This window comes from Colobus angolensis, unplaced genomic scaffold, assembly GCF_000951035.1.
Source record: "Colobus angolensis palliatus isolate OR3802 unplaced genomic scaffold, Cang.pa_1.0 Scaffold484, whole genome shotgun sequence".
Lineage (NCBI taxonomy): Eukaryota > Metazoa > Chordata > Mammalia > Primates > Cercopithecidae > Colobus > Colobus angolensis.
Window position 1 is genome coordinate 670686 of NW_012118310.1, and position 14754 is coordinate 685439.

The 14754-nt window shown below is 47.2% G+C and overlaps 1 protein-coding gene across 1 annotated transcript in view; it reads right to left on the minus strand.

Annotated features, from left to right (window-relative positions):
- Positions 1–13862, minus strand: part of KLHL22 (kelch-like family member 22) — a 49278-nt gene extending 35416 nt beyond the window's left edge. Inside the window, exons 1-3 of the mRNA XM_011959174.1 lie at positions 13763–13862; positions 12422–12506; positions 11643–11902 (exon numbers count right to left, since the gene is read on the minus strand). Coding sequence (XP_011814564.1) covers positions 11643–11902; positions 12422–12484 — 323 coding nt within the window. The 5' untranslated portion in view covers positions 12485–12506; positions 13763–13862. The remainder of the gene's footprint in view (positions 1–11642; positions 11903–12421; positions 12507–13762) is intronic.
- Between the last annotated feature and the right edge of the window lie 892 nt (positions 13863–14754).

The following is a 14754-nucleotide window of genomic DNA, read 5'->3' on the forward strand; positions in this document are numbered from 1 at the left end:
TGTATTTTTAGTAGAGACAGGGTTTCACCATGTTGGTCAGGCTGATCTCGAACTCCTGACCTCATGTGATCTACCCGCCTCAGCCTCCCATAGTGCTGGAATTACAGGCATTTGCCACCACGCCCGGTTATTTTGTATTTTTAGTAGAGACAGGGTTTCACCATGTTGGTCAGGCTGATCTCGAACTCCTGACCTCATGTGATCCACCCGCCTCAGCCTCCCATAGTGCTAGAATTACAGGTGTGAGCCACCACGCCTGGCCTGACACAAATGTGTATCATTTTAAGAAAAAAAAAATCTTATAATCCTTTGGGGGCCAAGGCAGGAAGACTGCTTGAGGCCAGGACTTTAAGACCAGACTGGGCAGCCGGGTGTGATAGTTCACACCTGTAATCCCAGCACTTTGGGAGCCCGAAGCAGGTAGATCACTTGAGGCCAAGAGTTCGAGGCCAGCCTGCTCAACATGGTGAGACCTCGTCTCTACTAAAAATACAAAGATTAGCTGCATGGTGGTGCACACCTATAATCTCAGCTACTCGGGTGGCTGAAGCACGAAAATCACTTGAACCTGGGAGGCAGAGGTTGCAGTGAACCGAAATCGCACCACTACTCTTCAGCCTTGGCAACAGAGCAACATTCTGCCTTAAAAGAAAAAGAAAAAGAAGGAAAAAAAAAAAAAAGACCAGATGGGGCAACACATAAAGACATATCTTAAAAAAAATTAGCTGGGCATGGTGGCACACATCCATAATCCCATCAATTTGAAATGCTGACGTGGGAGCATTGCTTGAGCCCAGTATTTTGAGGCTGCAGTGAGCTATCATGACACCACTGCCCAGCCTAGGCAACAAAATGAGACTCTGTCTCCTAAAAAAAAAAAAAAGTTCACTGCATGGATCATGAATGGAGGAAGGAGAAAGAAGATATAAGACATTTTGGGTACAATCCGGAAAATTTGAACATGGACTCAGATGAAATTATAGAATGATTACACATTTCTTTTTCATTTTTATTTTTTTAGAGACAGGGTTGCTACGTTGCTCAAGCTGGACTTAAACTCCTGTGCTCAAGTGATCCTCCCACCTTAGCCTCCTAAGTAGCTGGGACTAAAAGCACTCGCCATGGAACATGACTCAATTATAAATTTTTGATATTATGATAGTATTATAGGTATGTCAAAGAATCTCCTCATCCTTAGAGAGGTGAACTGAAGTTTTTAGAGATAAATTGTCATGATATCTATAACTTACTCTGAAGTGAATATGCAAAATGTTAACTGATGAATTGAAGCCAAGAGTACAGGTGTTCACTAGACTTAACTTTCAACTTTTCTATAGGATTTAAATATTTCAAAATAAAAACCAGAGAGAAAAAAGAGCCCAAAAGAAAAATAAAATATATAGTCACTCCTTTTTATTGTTTTTCTTTTTTACCAAAAAAATTTACCAAATGTAATTCTTTTTTTTTTTTTTTCTGAGACAGAGTTTTGCTCGTGTTGCCCAGGCTGGAGTACAATGGCACGATTTTGGCTCACTGCAACCTCCGCCTCCCAGGTTCAAGTGATTCTCCTACCTCAGCCTCCCAAGTAGCTGGGATTATAGGCATGTTGGCCAGGCTAGTCTTGAACTCCCGACCTCAGGTGATCCACTCGCCTCAGCCTCCCAAAGTGCTGGGATTGAGTCACTGCGCCCGGCCTACACTTAATTCTTTAAACATTCCTTTTTGGGGCCAGGTGCGGTGGCTCATGCCTATATCCCAGCACTTTGGGAGGCCGAGGTGGGCGGATCACCTGAGGTCAGGAGTTCGAGACCAAGTTGGCCCACATGGTGAAACCCTGTCTCTAGTAAAAATGCAAAAATTAGCTGGGTGTGGTGGTAGGCACCTGTAATCCCAGCTACTTGGGAGGCTGAGGCACAAGAATCGCTTGAACCTGGGAGGTGGAGGTTGCAGTGAGCCGAGATGATGCACCCTGCACTCCGGCCTGGGTGACAGAGTGAGACTCTGTCTCAAAAAATAAAATAAAATAAAATAAAATTCATTTTTGGCTCACTGCAGCCTCAACCTCCTGGGCTTCTGCCTCAGCCTCCCAAGTAGTTGGGACTATAAGCATGCACCACCATGCGTGGCCTGACACAAATGTGTATCATTTTATCACTACGTTTCTGTAAGTCAGGAATTATGTCAAAATAAAGATTTAAAAATTTTAAAAAGTTGTCCACACCTCATATCCATTAGGATGACCACTATCAAAAAACAACAAAACAAACAAAAAAGTAGGTTGGGCATGGTGGTTCACATCTATAATCTCATGTCCACAATCCCAGCACTTTGGGAGGGTGAGGTGGAAGGATTGTTTGAGCCCAGGAGTTTGAGACCAGCCTGGGAAACAGCAAGATTCTATCTCTACAAATATATTTTTTTAAAAACTGGCCAGGCATGGTGGTACATGCCTATAGTCCCAGCTACTTGGGAGGCTTCAGAAGCATTGCTTGAGCCCAGGAGGTGGAGCTATGATGGTGCCCCCGAACTCCAGCTGGGGTGACAGACCAAAATCCTGTCTCAAAAAACAAAACAAACAAGAAAAACAGAAAATAAGCTTTAGCAAGGATGTGGAGAAACTATAACCCTTGTGCACTGTTGGTGGGAATGAAAAGTGGTGCAACTACTATGTTCCTCAGAAAATTATCAATAGAATGATCCAGCAATTCCACTTCTGGGGATAGAGCCAAAAGAACTGAAAGCAGAGTCTCAGATATTTGCACACTCATGTTCATAGCAGCATTATACGCAATAGACAAGAGATGGAAGCAAACCAAGTATCCCTTGATAGGTGAATAGACGAACAAAATGTGGTATATCCATAAAATGGCACACTATTCAGCCTGCAAAATGAAGGAAATCATGTCACATGTTATAACACACATGAACCTTAAGGACATGATGCCAAATGAAATAAGCAAGTGATAAAGGGCTAATGCTGTGTGATTCTACTTATGAGGTACTTAGAATAGTTTAATTCATAGAGACTGAAAGTCGAATGGTAGCTGCCAGGGCCTGGGGATAAAGGAGAAAAGGGAGTTGTGGTTTAGTGAGTATACAGTCTCAGATTTGTAAGATTAAAAAGTTCTGGAGATCTGTTTCATAATAATATGAATAATCGTAACATTACTGAACTATATGATAAATGTTATTTGTGTTTGTTTTTTTAGAACCACAATTTTAAAAAAACTGTTCACCAGTACCCAGTAGTGGTGGAATGACCAAATAAACAGAGGACATCGACAGCACAGAACTCTCCATAGCACAGAGAATGAGGGCCATCGCTACTGCTGGTGCCCGGGACCTCCACGAGGTACAGAATGGCAAACCAGTGTGCTGCCTCTGGTGTGAGATGGGGGAGAAAAATATTTCCTGGGTCAGCTTGTTCAGGACCTCGATCCCTTGTCCAAACTCTTTAAGTCAAGTGTATTTTAGAATTCAAAGGTTCCAACATGAGAAATACTGTACACATGCCACATAGGATCTTACATCCCACGGGATCTGGGTCGGTGCCTCCTCTTCAATGCTTTAATATGCCCCCTAAAAAAGTATAAAGACTGGTACTAGGATAAAAAATATAATTAGCCTCAAAATTATTCTTGAGTTTTGGGTGGGTTCTGTGGTTTAATGAATTAACACCAAACATTTTTTTAGACGTTTGGCTGGTCCAAAGGTAGTTGAGTTATCTCAGTTGGTTGTTCATAGTCAGTAACAGATCAAACTCCTTATTCTTCTCTGTCCCCTCTTCTCACTACTGCACTTGACTAGTCTAAAAAATAATAATACATCAAAATAGACTGGGTGCGGTGGCTCATGCCTATAATCCCAGCACTTTGGGAGGCCAAGGTGGGTGGACCACTTGATGTCAGGAGTTTGAGACCAGCCTGGCCAACATGGTGAAACCCTGTCTCTATCAAAAAATACAAAAAAATTAGCTGAGTGTGGTGACACGCACCTGTACTCACAGCTACTCAGGAAGCTGAGGTGGGAGAATCACTTGAACTTGAACTTGAACAAGAATCATTTGAAAAAAAAAAAAATTTTTTTTTTTCTTTTGGAAACGGAGTCTCACTCTGTCGCTCAAGCTGGACTGTAGTAGCACCATCTTGGCTTGGCTCGCTGCAGCCTTGACCTCCAGGTTCAAGCAATCCTCTCACCTCAGCCTCCCAAGTAGTGGGGACTACAGGTGTGCACCACCATGCCCAGCTAATTTTTGTATTTTTTGTAGAGATAGGGTTTTGCCATGTTGCCTAGGCTAATCTCAAACTCCAGGACTGAACTGATCTGCCCACCTCAGCCCCCCAAAGTGCTAGGGTTATAGGTTTGAGGCACCCTGCCCAGCCCAAAAAGTTCTTTGGTCTTTGTTTGTTCGTGAGAGATGGACCCTTGCTATGGTGTCCAGGCTGCAGTGCAGTGACATGATCCCACTACTCATCAGCATGGGAGTTTCGACCTGGTCCATTTCCATCCTGGGCCAGTTCAGCCCACTTTAGGCAACCCTGCTCCAGGAAGGTCACCATACTGACGCCAAATTTAGTGTGGATACCCTATTGGCATGGCACACTGCAGCCCAGAACTCCTGGACTCAAGCAATCCTCTGGCCTACTCTCCCAAGTAGCTGGGACTATAGGTTTGAGCCACCACATCCTGCTCAAAAAACTTTTAACTGTGAGAATGGATGCTGAATGTTATCACAGGCCTGCTCATCATGTCTGCAGATACGCTATATAGACATGTGTGCAGATATGTTGGGTTGCCATGAATTAATGAATGCCATGATTCCCTGGCATGTAACTAGTAAGATTCCCCAGCATTAAACCAATTTTTTTTTTTTTTGAGACAAGGTCTCGCTGGGTCACCCAGGTTGGAGTGCAGTGGCATACTCACAATCATGGCTCACTATAGCCTCGACCTCCCCAGGTTTAAGCAATCCTCCCATCTCAGCTTCCCCAGAAGCTGAGACTACAGGCGTGCCTGGCTAATTTATGTTTTGTTTTGTTTGGTTTCTTTCTTTCTTTTTTTTTCTTTTTTTGAGACGTCGTCTCACTCTGTCGCCCAGGCTGGTGTGCAGTGGTGCGATCTCAGCTCACTGCAACCTCCGCCTCCCAGGTTCAAGTGCTATTTCTGCCTCAGCCTCCCAAGTAGCTAGGATTACAGGTATGTGCCACGACACCTGGCTAATTTTTGTATTTTTTTTTTGACCTCTGACCTTTTATTGGCCTCCTGCTCCCCAAAGGATACCCTGCTTCTGGTGGCTTAAAGTCTCAGAACTTTGGTGTCGTTGGTCTCAAACACCACTTTGCTATCCACTATCAGGAGGGTGGTGGTCTTTTGGATGGTTTGCATGGAGTTGCTGCTGTCCAGGGCATCACCAAGATTGAAGTCCTCACCATCTTCCAGCAGGCGGTGGTAGGTGGCGATCTCAGCCTCCACCTTGACCTTAATGTTCACCAGGGCCTCGTACTCCTGGGCCTGGCGCTGTCCCTCTGCCGGGGTCTGTGCCACCTCTGACTCCAGGTGTGGCAGGATCCCGCTGAGCTGCTCCATCTGCAGGGCATAGTGGGCCTCCACCTCCCTCAGGCTGTTCTCCAAGCTGGCCTTCAGATTTCTCATAGAGTCCAGGTCCATCTCCAAGGACTGGATGTACGTCTCGGCTCTGTGATTGTCACCTCAGCAGCTGCAACCTCAGTGGACTGCGTGGTGACCACTGTGGTGCTCTCCTTAATCTGCTGAGACCAGTACTTGTCCAGCTCCTCTCATTTCTTCCAAGCCAGCTCGTCATATTAAGCCTGGATGTCTGCCATGATCTTGGCGAGGTCCTGAGATTTGGGGGCATCTACCTCCACAGTCAACCCAGAACTGGCAATCTGGGTTTGTAGGCCTTTTACTTCCTCTTCATGGTTCTTCATGAAGAGCAGCTCCTCCTTGAGAGCCTTGATCCCTGTCTCCAGCTGCAGCTGACGGACGTTGGTATCATCAACGACCCTGTGAAGCCCATGTATGTCGCTCTCCACAGACTAGTGCATGGCCAACTCTGTCTCATACTTGACTCTAAAGTCATCAGCAGCAAGACGGGCATTGTCAATCTACAGAATGATATGGGTGTTGTCCACAGTATTTGCAAAGATCTGAGCCCTCAATGGTCTTGAAGTAATGCCTCCAGTCTCCGACCTGGGTCCCTTCTTCTCCAAGTGCTCCCGGATTTCGCTCTCCAGCTTCCGGTTCTTGGTCTCCAGGCTCCTCGCTCTGTCCAGGTAGGAGGCGGGGGTCATTCAGGCTTTGTATGGTCGCCTTCTCATTATGGATGCCTCCCATTCCTGCCAGATCCCCAGCCATCCCTGAAGCCAGGCCCCTAGACCCCATGCTGCCCTGGAAGCTGGTGGAGCGGGACATGAAGATCCAGAAACCAGAGCCCTTGGTGCCTGCATAGACGCTGGTCATACTGCTGACCAGCCAGGCACCATAGCTGGGAGCCTGAGACAGAGCCCAGGGACCGGTGGTTGGTGGAGAAAGTGGAGCGAGTGGTGAAGCTCATGCTATCCGGGGAGGAGAGCGAGAGGACAGGACTCAGGCTTTGCCAACAACCTAATTTTTTGTATTTTTAGTAGGGATGGGGTTTCGCCATGTTGGCCGGGCTGGTCTCCAACTCTGGACCTCAGGTGATTCACCCGCCTCAGCCTCCCAAAGTGCTGGGATTACAGGTGTGAGCCACCATGCCCAGCCTTGTTTGTTTCTTTCTTATTGAGCCAGAATCTCACTCTCTCATCCAGTCTGGAGTGCCGTGGTGCGATCTCAGCTCACTGCAACCTCCACCTCCCAGGCTCAAGCAATTCTCAAGCCTCACCCTCCTGGGTAGCTAGAATAAAAGGTGTGCACCACTATGCCCAGTTAATTTTTGTATTTTTAGTAGAGATGGGGTTTTGCCATGTTGGCCACACTGGTGTCTAACTCCTGGCCTCAAGTGATCTGCTGGCCTTGGGCTCCCATTGTGCTGGGATTACATGCGTGAGCTACCATGACCAGCCCTAATTTTTGTATTTTTTGTAAACATGGGGTTTCGTCACATTGCCCAGGTTGGTCTCGAACTCTTGGGCTCAAGCAATCTGCCCACCTTGGCCTCCCAAAACGCTGGGATTATAGGTGTGAGCCATTGTGCTCAGCATTTTTTTTTTTTTTTTTTTAAGAGAAAAGAGGTCTCTGACTTTGTCATCCAAGCTGGAGTGTAGTGGTGTGATCATGGCTCACTGCAGCCTCAACCTCTAAAGCTCAAGCTGTCCTCCCTCCTCAGCCTCTCAAGTAGCTGGGACTACAGGGCATGCCATCATGCCCGGCTAATTAAAAAAATTTTTTTTTCTTTTTCTGAAACTGCTATGAAAAAATTTAAATGGCATTGGAGTCTTTTTGTAAAAGGCACACCTACCCTGGGAAACATCTGGGCTTTGTGTTTTGTGGGGAATACAACTTTCTCTCTCTTTTGGGGATAAAGTGCTATTAATTTTTTTAAAAAATCATCAACTGTATCCAAACTTCTAAAGTAACAGACATTGAGTTCAGCAAAGCAGTCTTTTATAATTCACAGATGGTATGAAAACTAAGAGAGGGACGACGTGACCTGTGGAGGCTGTATATAAAGGATAGAGCCCTTGGGCCCTTCAGACTATAAGGGTCCAGGAGGGGAGGAGAAACCACCTCAGAAGCATATAAGGTTAAAGCATACAAGGTGGGTGTAGGGTCAGGGGAGCCAAAATAAGTGTGCAATGAAAAGTTATTAACAAAAGTCAAAAAAAGAAGATGCAGTCTGGCCATCCAATTCCTAAACCATATACAGAGCACACAGAAAGAGCAGAGGAGGCTTCCTGCAGCAGGGCAGTACATCTCTCTGCCCTTCAGGAAAACTGAGATTCCTCCACCTAGGAAACAGCGAGGGTCAATTAGGGAAAGCTCTCCAGAAGGGGAGGAATTTCAGGCAGGCCAAAGAAGAAAAAATTCCACAGGACAGAAAAGGCAGAGAAGAGGCCGGGCACGGTGGCTCACGTCTGTAATCCGAACACTTTGGGAGGCCAAGGCAGGCGGATCACCTGAGGTCAGGAGTTGGAGACCAGCCTGGCCAACATGATGAAATCCCGTCTCTACTAAAAATACAAAAATTAGCCGGGTTTGGTGGAGCATGTCTGTAATCCCAGCTACTCAGGAGGCTGAGGCAGGAGAATCACTTGAACCTGGGAGGTGGAGGTTGCAGTGAGCTGAGATAGCCCCACTGTACTACAGCCTGGGGGACAGGGCGAGACTCCATTGCAAAACAAAAAAACAAACAAAAAGGCCAGGTGTGGTATGGCTCACACCTGTAATCCCAGCACATTGGGAGGCACAGGAGGGCAAATTGCAAGGTCAGGAGTTCGAGATCAGCCCGGCCAACATGGTGAAACCTTGTCTCTACTAAAAATACAAAACATTAGCTGGGCGTGTTGGCGCATGCCTGTAGTCCCAGCTACTTGAGAGGCTGAGGCAGGAGAATTGTTTGAACCCAGGAGGCAGAGGTTGCAGGGAGCCGAGATTGCGCCATTGCACTCCAGCCTGGGTGACAGAGTAAGACTCCGTCTCAAAAAAAAAAAAAAAAAAAGCAATTTCTGTTCTTTTTAAAATAATTCAGACAATGCAGTAAACAGGAGAAAGTCAGCCTCCCTCTCCCTTAGCCCTTTGCTCAATTCCCAGAGTACAGCAAGATCCTTCCAGATCTTCACAGTGGGATCATCTTCCACCAGGTCCTGAGGTTTTTCACTACCTATCAGTAGACAAACCACACTGCCCAGTTTGCAGGTAGCTCCATTGGATAACACAGAACAGAATGGCTCTGTCCTGCACCATGTCTCAGCACCGGGTGCATCGTCCCACGGGAACGACACCTACATAGACACCTGGTGTACAACTGCAGGACCCTAAACTATGGGCCAGCCCACCCCCAAATGCCCTTCTCTCTACCCTTGCCCATATCAAATATTACAAGCCTCTTACACATCTTTACCAGTCATACTGGGAAAAAAATAGTCCTTTATCATTTTAACATTTCACAAATAACTAAAACAAATAATAAACATGCTAACGCTTGGGAATGGTCTATTTCTTTTTTTCTGAAAATGACAGTGTAGGCACTGCCTTTCCCTAACTTATCAAAAACCTTATGTGACTTTCCATGTCCTCCAGGAGCAATTTCTAGCCCTTTCCAAAGCCCCCCTTGGGTAAACCTCTTATGAGAGGTGTCCTGCTCTCCAGGATGACTACAATGCATCACTAACAACCCCCGCATCCCTCCACTCCATTGGGAAGGGAAGCAGGCTGGAATGTAGTGGCGCAATCTCGGCTCGCTGCAACCTCCACCTCCCAGTTCAAGCAATTCTCCTGTTTCAGCCTCCTGAGTAGCTGGGATTACAGGTATTGCTACCACGCCCAGCTAATTTTGTATTTTTAGTAGAGACGGGGTTTTGTCATGTTGGTCAGGCTGGTCTCCAACTCCTGACCTCAGGTGAGCCGCCCTCCTCCGCCTCTCAAAGTGCTGAAATTACAGGAGTGAGCCACCGAGCCTGGCCTCTTTCTCAGCTCACTGCAACCTCCACCTCCTGGGTTCAAGCGATTCTCTTGCCTCAGCCTCCCAAGTAGCTGGGATTACAGGCATGTGCCACCACGCCCCACTAGTTTTTGTATTTTTAGTAGAGAAGGGGTTTTACTATGTTGGCCAGGCTGGTCTCCAACTCCTAATCTCAGGTGATCCACCTCCACCTTGGCCTCCCAAAGAGCTAGGATTACAAGCGTGAGCCACCACACCCGGCCTCTTTTTTGTTTTTTTGAAACAGGGTCTTGCTCTGTCGCCCAGGCTGGAGTGCAGTGGCACAATCTCCGCTCACTGCAACCTCCGCATCCCGTGTTCAAGCGATTCTCCTGCCTTAGCCTCCCAAGTAGCTGTGATTATAGGCGCCCACCACCACACCTAGCTAATTTTTGTTTTTTGGTTTCTTTTTTTTTTTAGTAGAGACAGGGTTTCACCATGTTGGTCAGGCTAGTCTCAAACTCCTGGCCTCAAGTGATCCACCTGCCTCGGCCCCCCAAAGTGCTGGGATTACAGGTGTGAGTCACCGTGCCTGGCCTCTATTTCATATATATATATATTCATATATATATACACACACATACACACACACACACACACACACACACACATCTCTGAGATGAGAGTCTGGGCTCTTCCAATAATGTTGCCACTCTCCTGCTCCCCTTCCCAATGGAAGTGGAGGGATGCAGGGGGTGTTAGTGATGCATTATAATCATCCCAGAGAGCAGGACACCTCTCATAAGAGGTTTACCCAAGGGGGGTTGTGGAAAGGGCTAGAAATTGCTCCTGGAGGACATGGAAAGCCACATAAGGTTTGTGATAAGTTAGGGAAAGGCAGTGCCTACACTGTCATTTTCAGAAAGAGTGGTATGGCACTAAATCAAGAAGGGCAGACAGGGTGAGCCCAGGGGATCCCATAGGCTCTGCAGCCTCTGGCCATCCTCTCCTGTACAGGTCCTAAGCCCCCTGCAGGGGGCCCTCAGCTCCCCCACCCTACCCACTGTCCTGTATGTTATCTTAATCTTTATTAAAGGCCTCAGTTGAATTTCCCTGGTGAACTGAAAGAACTCTGCTGCTCCTCGGCACATCTGCATCAAGCCACCACTGGGTCACATTCTCCAAAACTCCTTCTGGAGACAGAAGGCACTTAAACCATACATATTTTGCTTGATAGTTCCTAATTAAAAAAAGACAGAAAGAGGGAGAGAGAGAACTACAACCAAGCCTTGAAGACAAAATGATCGAACAGAATCAGAGATAGAATGGAGCACCTCAGGCTTGGAGTCCCATGACAACCTTGCTGGGGACCGTGAGTGGCCCTCAGTTCTTCTCAGGCTCATGCCACCTATGTGAAATAAGTGTGGTGACACCCACCTCCTCGAGTGCAGAGCAGTGCAGACAATGGGGCAAATGGTGTACTGATCTGCTATTTGTGCACATAAATTTATTCATTTAAGCCATGGGTATTGCTTGAATATGTGAAAACCACGTTAGGCGCTAGGGATAAGAGACAGATTCCCGCCCAGTGGAAAAGACAGATAAGCCAGTGGTTCCTCACACTGTGCCAAGTGCTGGGATGGAGTCACAAAGGAGGCCATAAGAAATCCCTGAGGGGCCACAGAGCTCACTGGGAGGGCCAGAGGCTAACACCTGAGGGATGAGAGATGTGAGCCAGAAGGTGATACATACACAGCAATAATTACCAGGGAGGGGAGGAATGGGAAGGGAGGGGAGGAGAGAAAGGAGGAAAGAAAAGAGAAAAGAGAGAAAAGGAAAAGGAAGGTAAGGGAAGGCAAAGCCCAAGAGACAGGATCGCTGAATGAAAAACGAACTCTAAGACCCCCTTCTGTCTCTCATACTTTTGACTAAGTCATAACCACAAGGAGTGGGGGAGGCTCTGAGGTGAGCAGGAGACCAACCGCAGTCACCGCCAGTACCTTTATTAGCAGAGCCAGGATTATCTTTGTTATTCTTCTTACAAACGTTCTAGTGAACTCACCTGAAGTAATCACAGGACGCAGCCAGCAGGATGCGATGGGCCTCGATGTGTCTGCCCTCCACCACCAGCACAACATCGAAGAGGATCCCGCTGTCCCGGAGAGCCAGCAGCCCTCGGAGCAGAGCCTGGGAGTGCTGTGCGCTGCGGTAGGTGTTGTTCACGCAGTGTGGGTGGGAGGGCTGCGCAGGCAACTTGCAGAGCTGGGTGAACTCCTGCTCCTCTGCCATCCTGACAGCCGTAAGATCCCTTACCACTTCAGCCTGTCAGCTGGCAAAACAGAGAGGACAGGGGATGAGCAGGCAAGCATCAGCCCTACCACACACAGACTGGCCACCTCTGTTGCTCCCCTTGCTCCTGTGCCTCCCTCAGGCTCACCTGTTTTCCCTCTTTTCCCAAGTCCATAATTCCTTCTCCCCTCCCACCTCTAGTCCAACTTCCTGATGGCCTTCTTCCTGATGATCTGTGTGCCATCTTGCCCAAGACTCTTCATCGCATTTTATCTTCTTCAGCATCAAAGTCAAACAGAAGGGTTTTGGGAAACAGACTGACCTGGGTTGGAGCCCCACTCCACGGGGACTTACAACATGACCAACCTGAGCCTCGAGTTCCCCAATTGTAAAGAGATAAAAGCACCCACCCCATTGGGGTATTCTAAAATTGGTAAAACAATGAACATGAAACATAAGCATACACCAGGTTCTCAAAAGCTCTTCCTCCCTCCCATTGAATGAACAAAATGGGGTTCTTCCTCAGTAATGGATGCATAAAAATGGCAAGACCTGAGCTGTGGTCAGGAGACACAGAGCCAGGAGTCTGGGAGGTGGGTGCCAAGGGGGTGTCATCTCCAGGGCCTACTTTCTTTTACTGAGATTCTGAGAGTCAAGCACAGTAACTGTGATTGAACCTGATGCATTTAAATTCATCTGCATTGCCTTTTAAATTAAAGGTTACCTTCTAACAATTGAGTCAGTATGCTCAAAAACCGCAAACTGATTTGAATAGGAGCCTCTAAAACCTAACCAGTAAAATGAACCTACTGCAAATGCACTTTTACCATGGACCAACCAAAAGTGGCTGTGGCTAGCCAGGTGCTCGGGTCAGGGAGTGGCCAGTCCTACACTGCGAGGCATGGCCAAGCTGCAGGCTCTATAGGCACAGCACAGTCAGCTACAAGATGTGAACATCTGTCTTCTCCACCTCACTTCATCCTACTTTCCTCTCCCCAAAATATGTTTATTCTCCAATTACCTCCAGTCATGCCTTACTTAATGTTGGGGATACATTCTGAGATATGCATCGCTGGAGGCAATTTCCTCATTGTGGGAACATCACAGGGTACACCTACACAAACCTAGATGGTAGAGACTACTACACATCTAGGCCATAAGGTACAGCCAATTGCTCCTAGGCTACATACTTGTACAGCATGTTTTTCCTCTCCTCTCATACCACAACAAACCCAGGAGACTTCTGTGACCAAATGTGTGAGGGTTTTCCCCATTAACAAGCAAGCAAGCAATTCTGCCACAGATACCATCTGGGTGTCCTCTAATTCAGCAGTCCCCAATCTTTTTGGCACTAGGGACCAGTTTGGTGGAAGACAATTTTTCCACGGGGTTGGGGAATGGTTTCGAGATGAAACTGTTCCACCTCAGATTATCAGGCATTAGTTAGATTCTCATATGGAGCACACGGTCTGGATCCCTCACATGCACGGTTCACAATAGGGTTTGTGCTCCCACAAGAATCTGATGCCACCTCTGATCTGACAGGAGATGGAGCTCAGGTGGTAATGCTGGATCCCCCTCCACTCACCTCCTGCTGTGCCACCTGGTTCCTAACCAGCTACAGACTGATACAGGTCTGAGGCCTGAGGTTGGGGACCCGTGTTCTAATTCTAATTCAACTCTAACACTATCTACCTAGAGACAGTGTCTAATCCCACAGGTTGAGGGCTCAGTCTCCCAGGTTGTTTCACCTGTGCTTCTGACCAATAGGCTATAAATTGCGGTTCCCAAGACCCCCTTCTTGGGTTCAATTAATTTGTTACAGCGACTCACAGAACTCAGGAAAATAGTCATGTCTACTGGTTTGTTATAAAGGGTTATTGCAAAGGATACAGATGAAGAGATGCATGGGGCCAGGCATGTGGGAAGTGGTGCAGAGCCTCCAGGCCCTCTCCAGGAACATCACGCTTTAGGAGCCTCCATGTATTCAACTATCCCAGAGTTTTCCAAACCCAGTCATTCTGAATTTTTATGGAAGCTTCATTATGTTAGCATGACTGATTAAATCACTGGCCATTGGTGACGAACTTAATCTTCAGCCCATCTCCCCTCTCCGGAGGTTGAGAGGTGAGGCTTAAAGTCCCAACCCTCTTATCCTGCCTTGGCCTTTCCTATGACCAGCCTCCATCCTGAAGCTACCTAGGGGATGCTGGCCAGCATACAAAAAGGCATCACTCTGGAGAGTCCAAAGATTTTATAAGTTGTATGCCAAGAAATGAGACAAGACCAAATATATATTTCACAATATCACAGTACTGAATACCATAGGCAACTGTAACACAATGGTGAGTATTTGTGTATCTAAACATAGACAAGGTACAGTAAAAATATAGGACCACTATCCTTCATGTGGTCTGGTCTGTCACTGACTGAAACGTCACTGTGTGGCACATGACTATATATCTTTAAAAGAAAAAATGAAAAATAGATGCTAATATAAAACTTGCCAAAAAGAAGAGGTCTCTCTCTTCACTACTGAGGCTCAGGGTCACCCCCCCACCCCACCCCCTGGATGCTCTACTGCTTCCCATCAAACATACTCAGTTATCTGTACCTGCCCCTCAGTCTGCCTCCAGGACCTGGGACCTCTACCCAGCCACCCACCCATTCCTTTCCCCCTCCCTGGGCTGGCTCGTCTTTCTCACCAAGGCCCCAGAGATGGCCACAGCCAAGGTGTATCCCCCATGATCACCTCTCACTTAGGATTCTCTTGCCTGGAAACTCTGCCCTATGATAATTCTCCCTTTTCTGACCTCTCCCTTTCATCCCACACACCCTGCTCAATCCAACCCTTCTTTCCCAAGGGTTCACATTCCCAGTTTCAC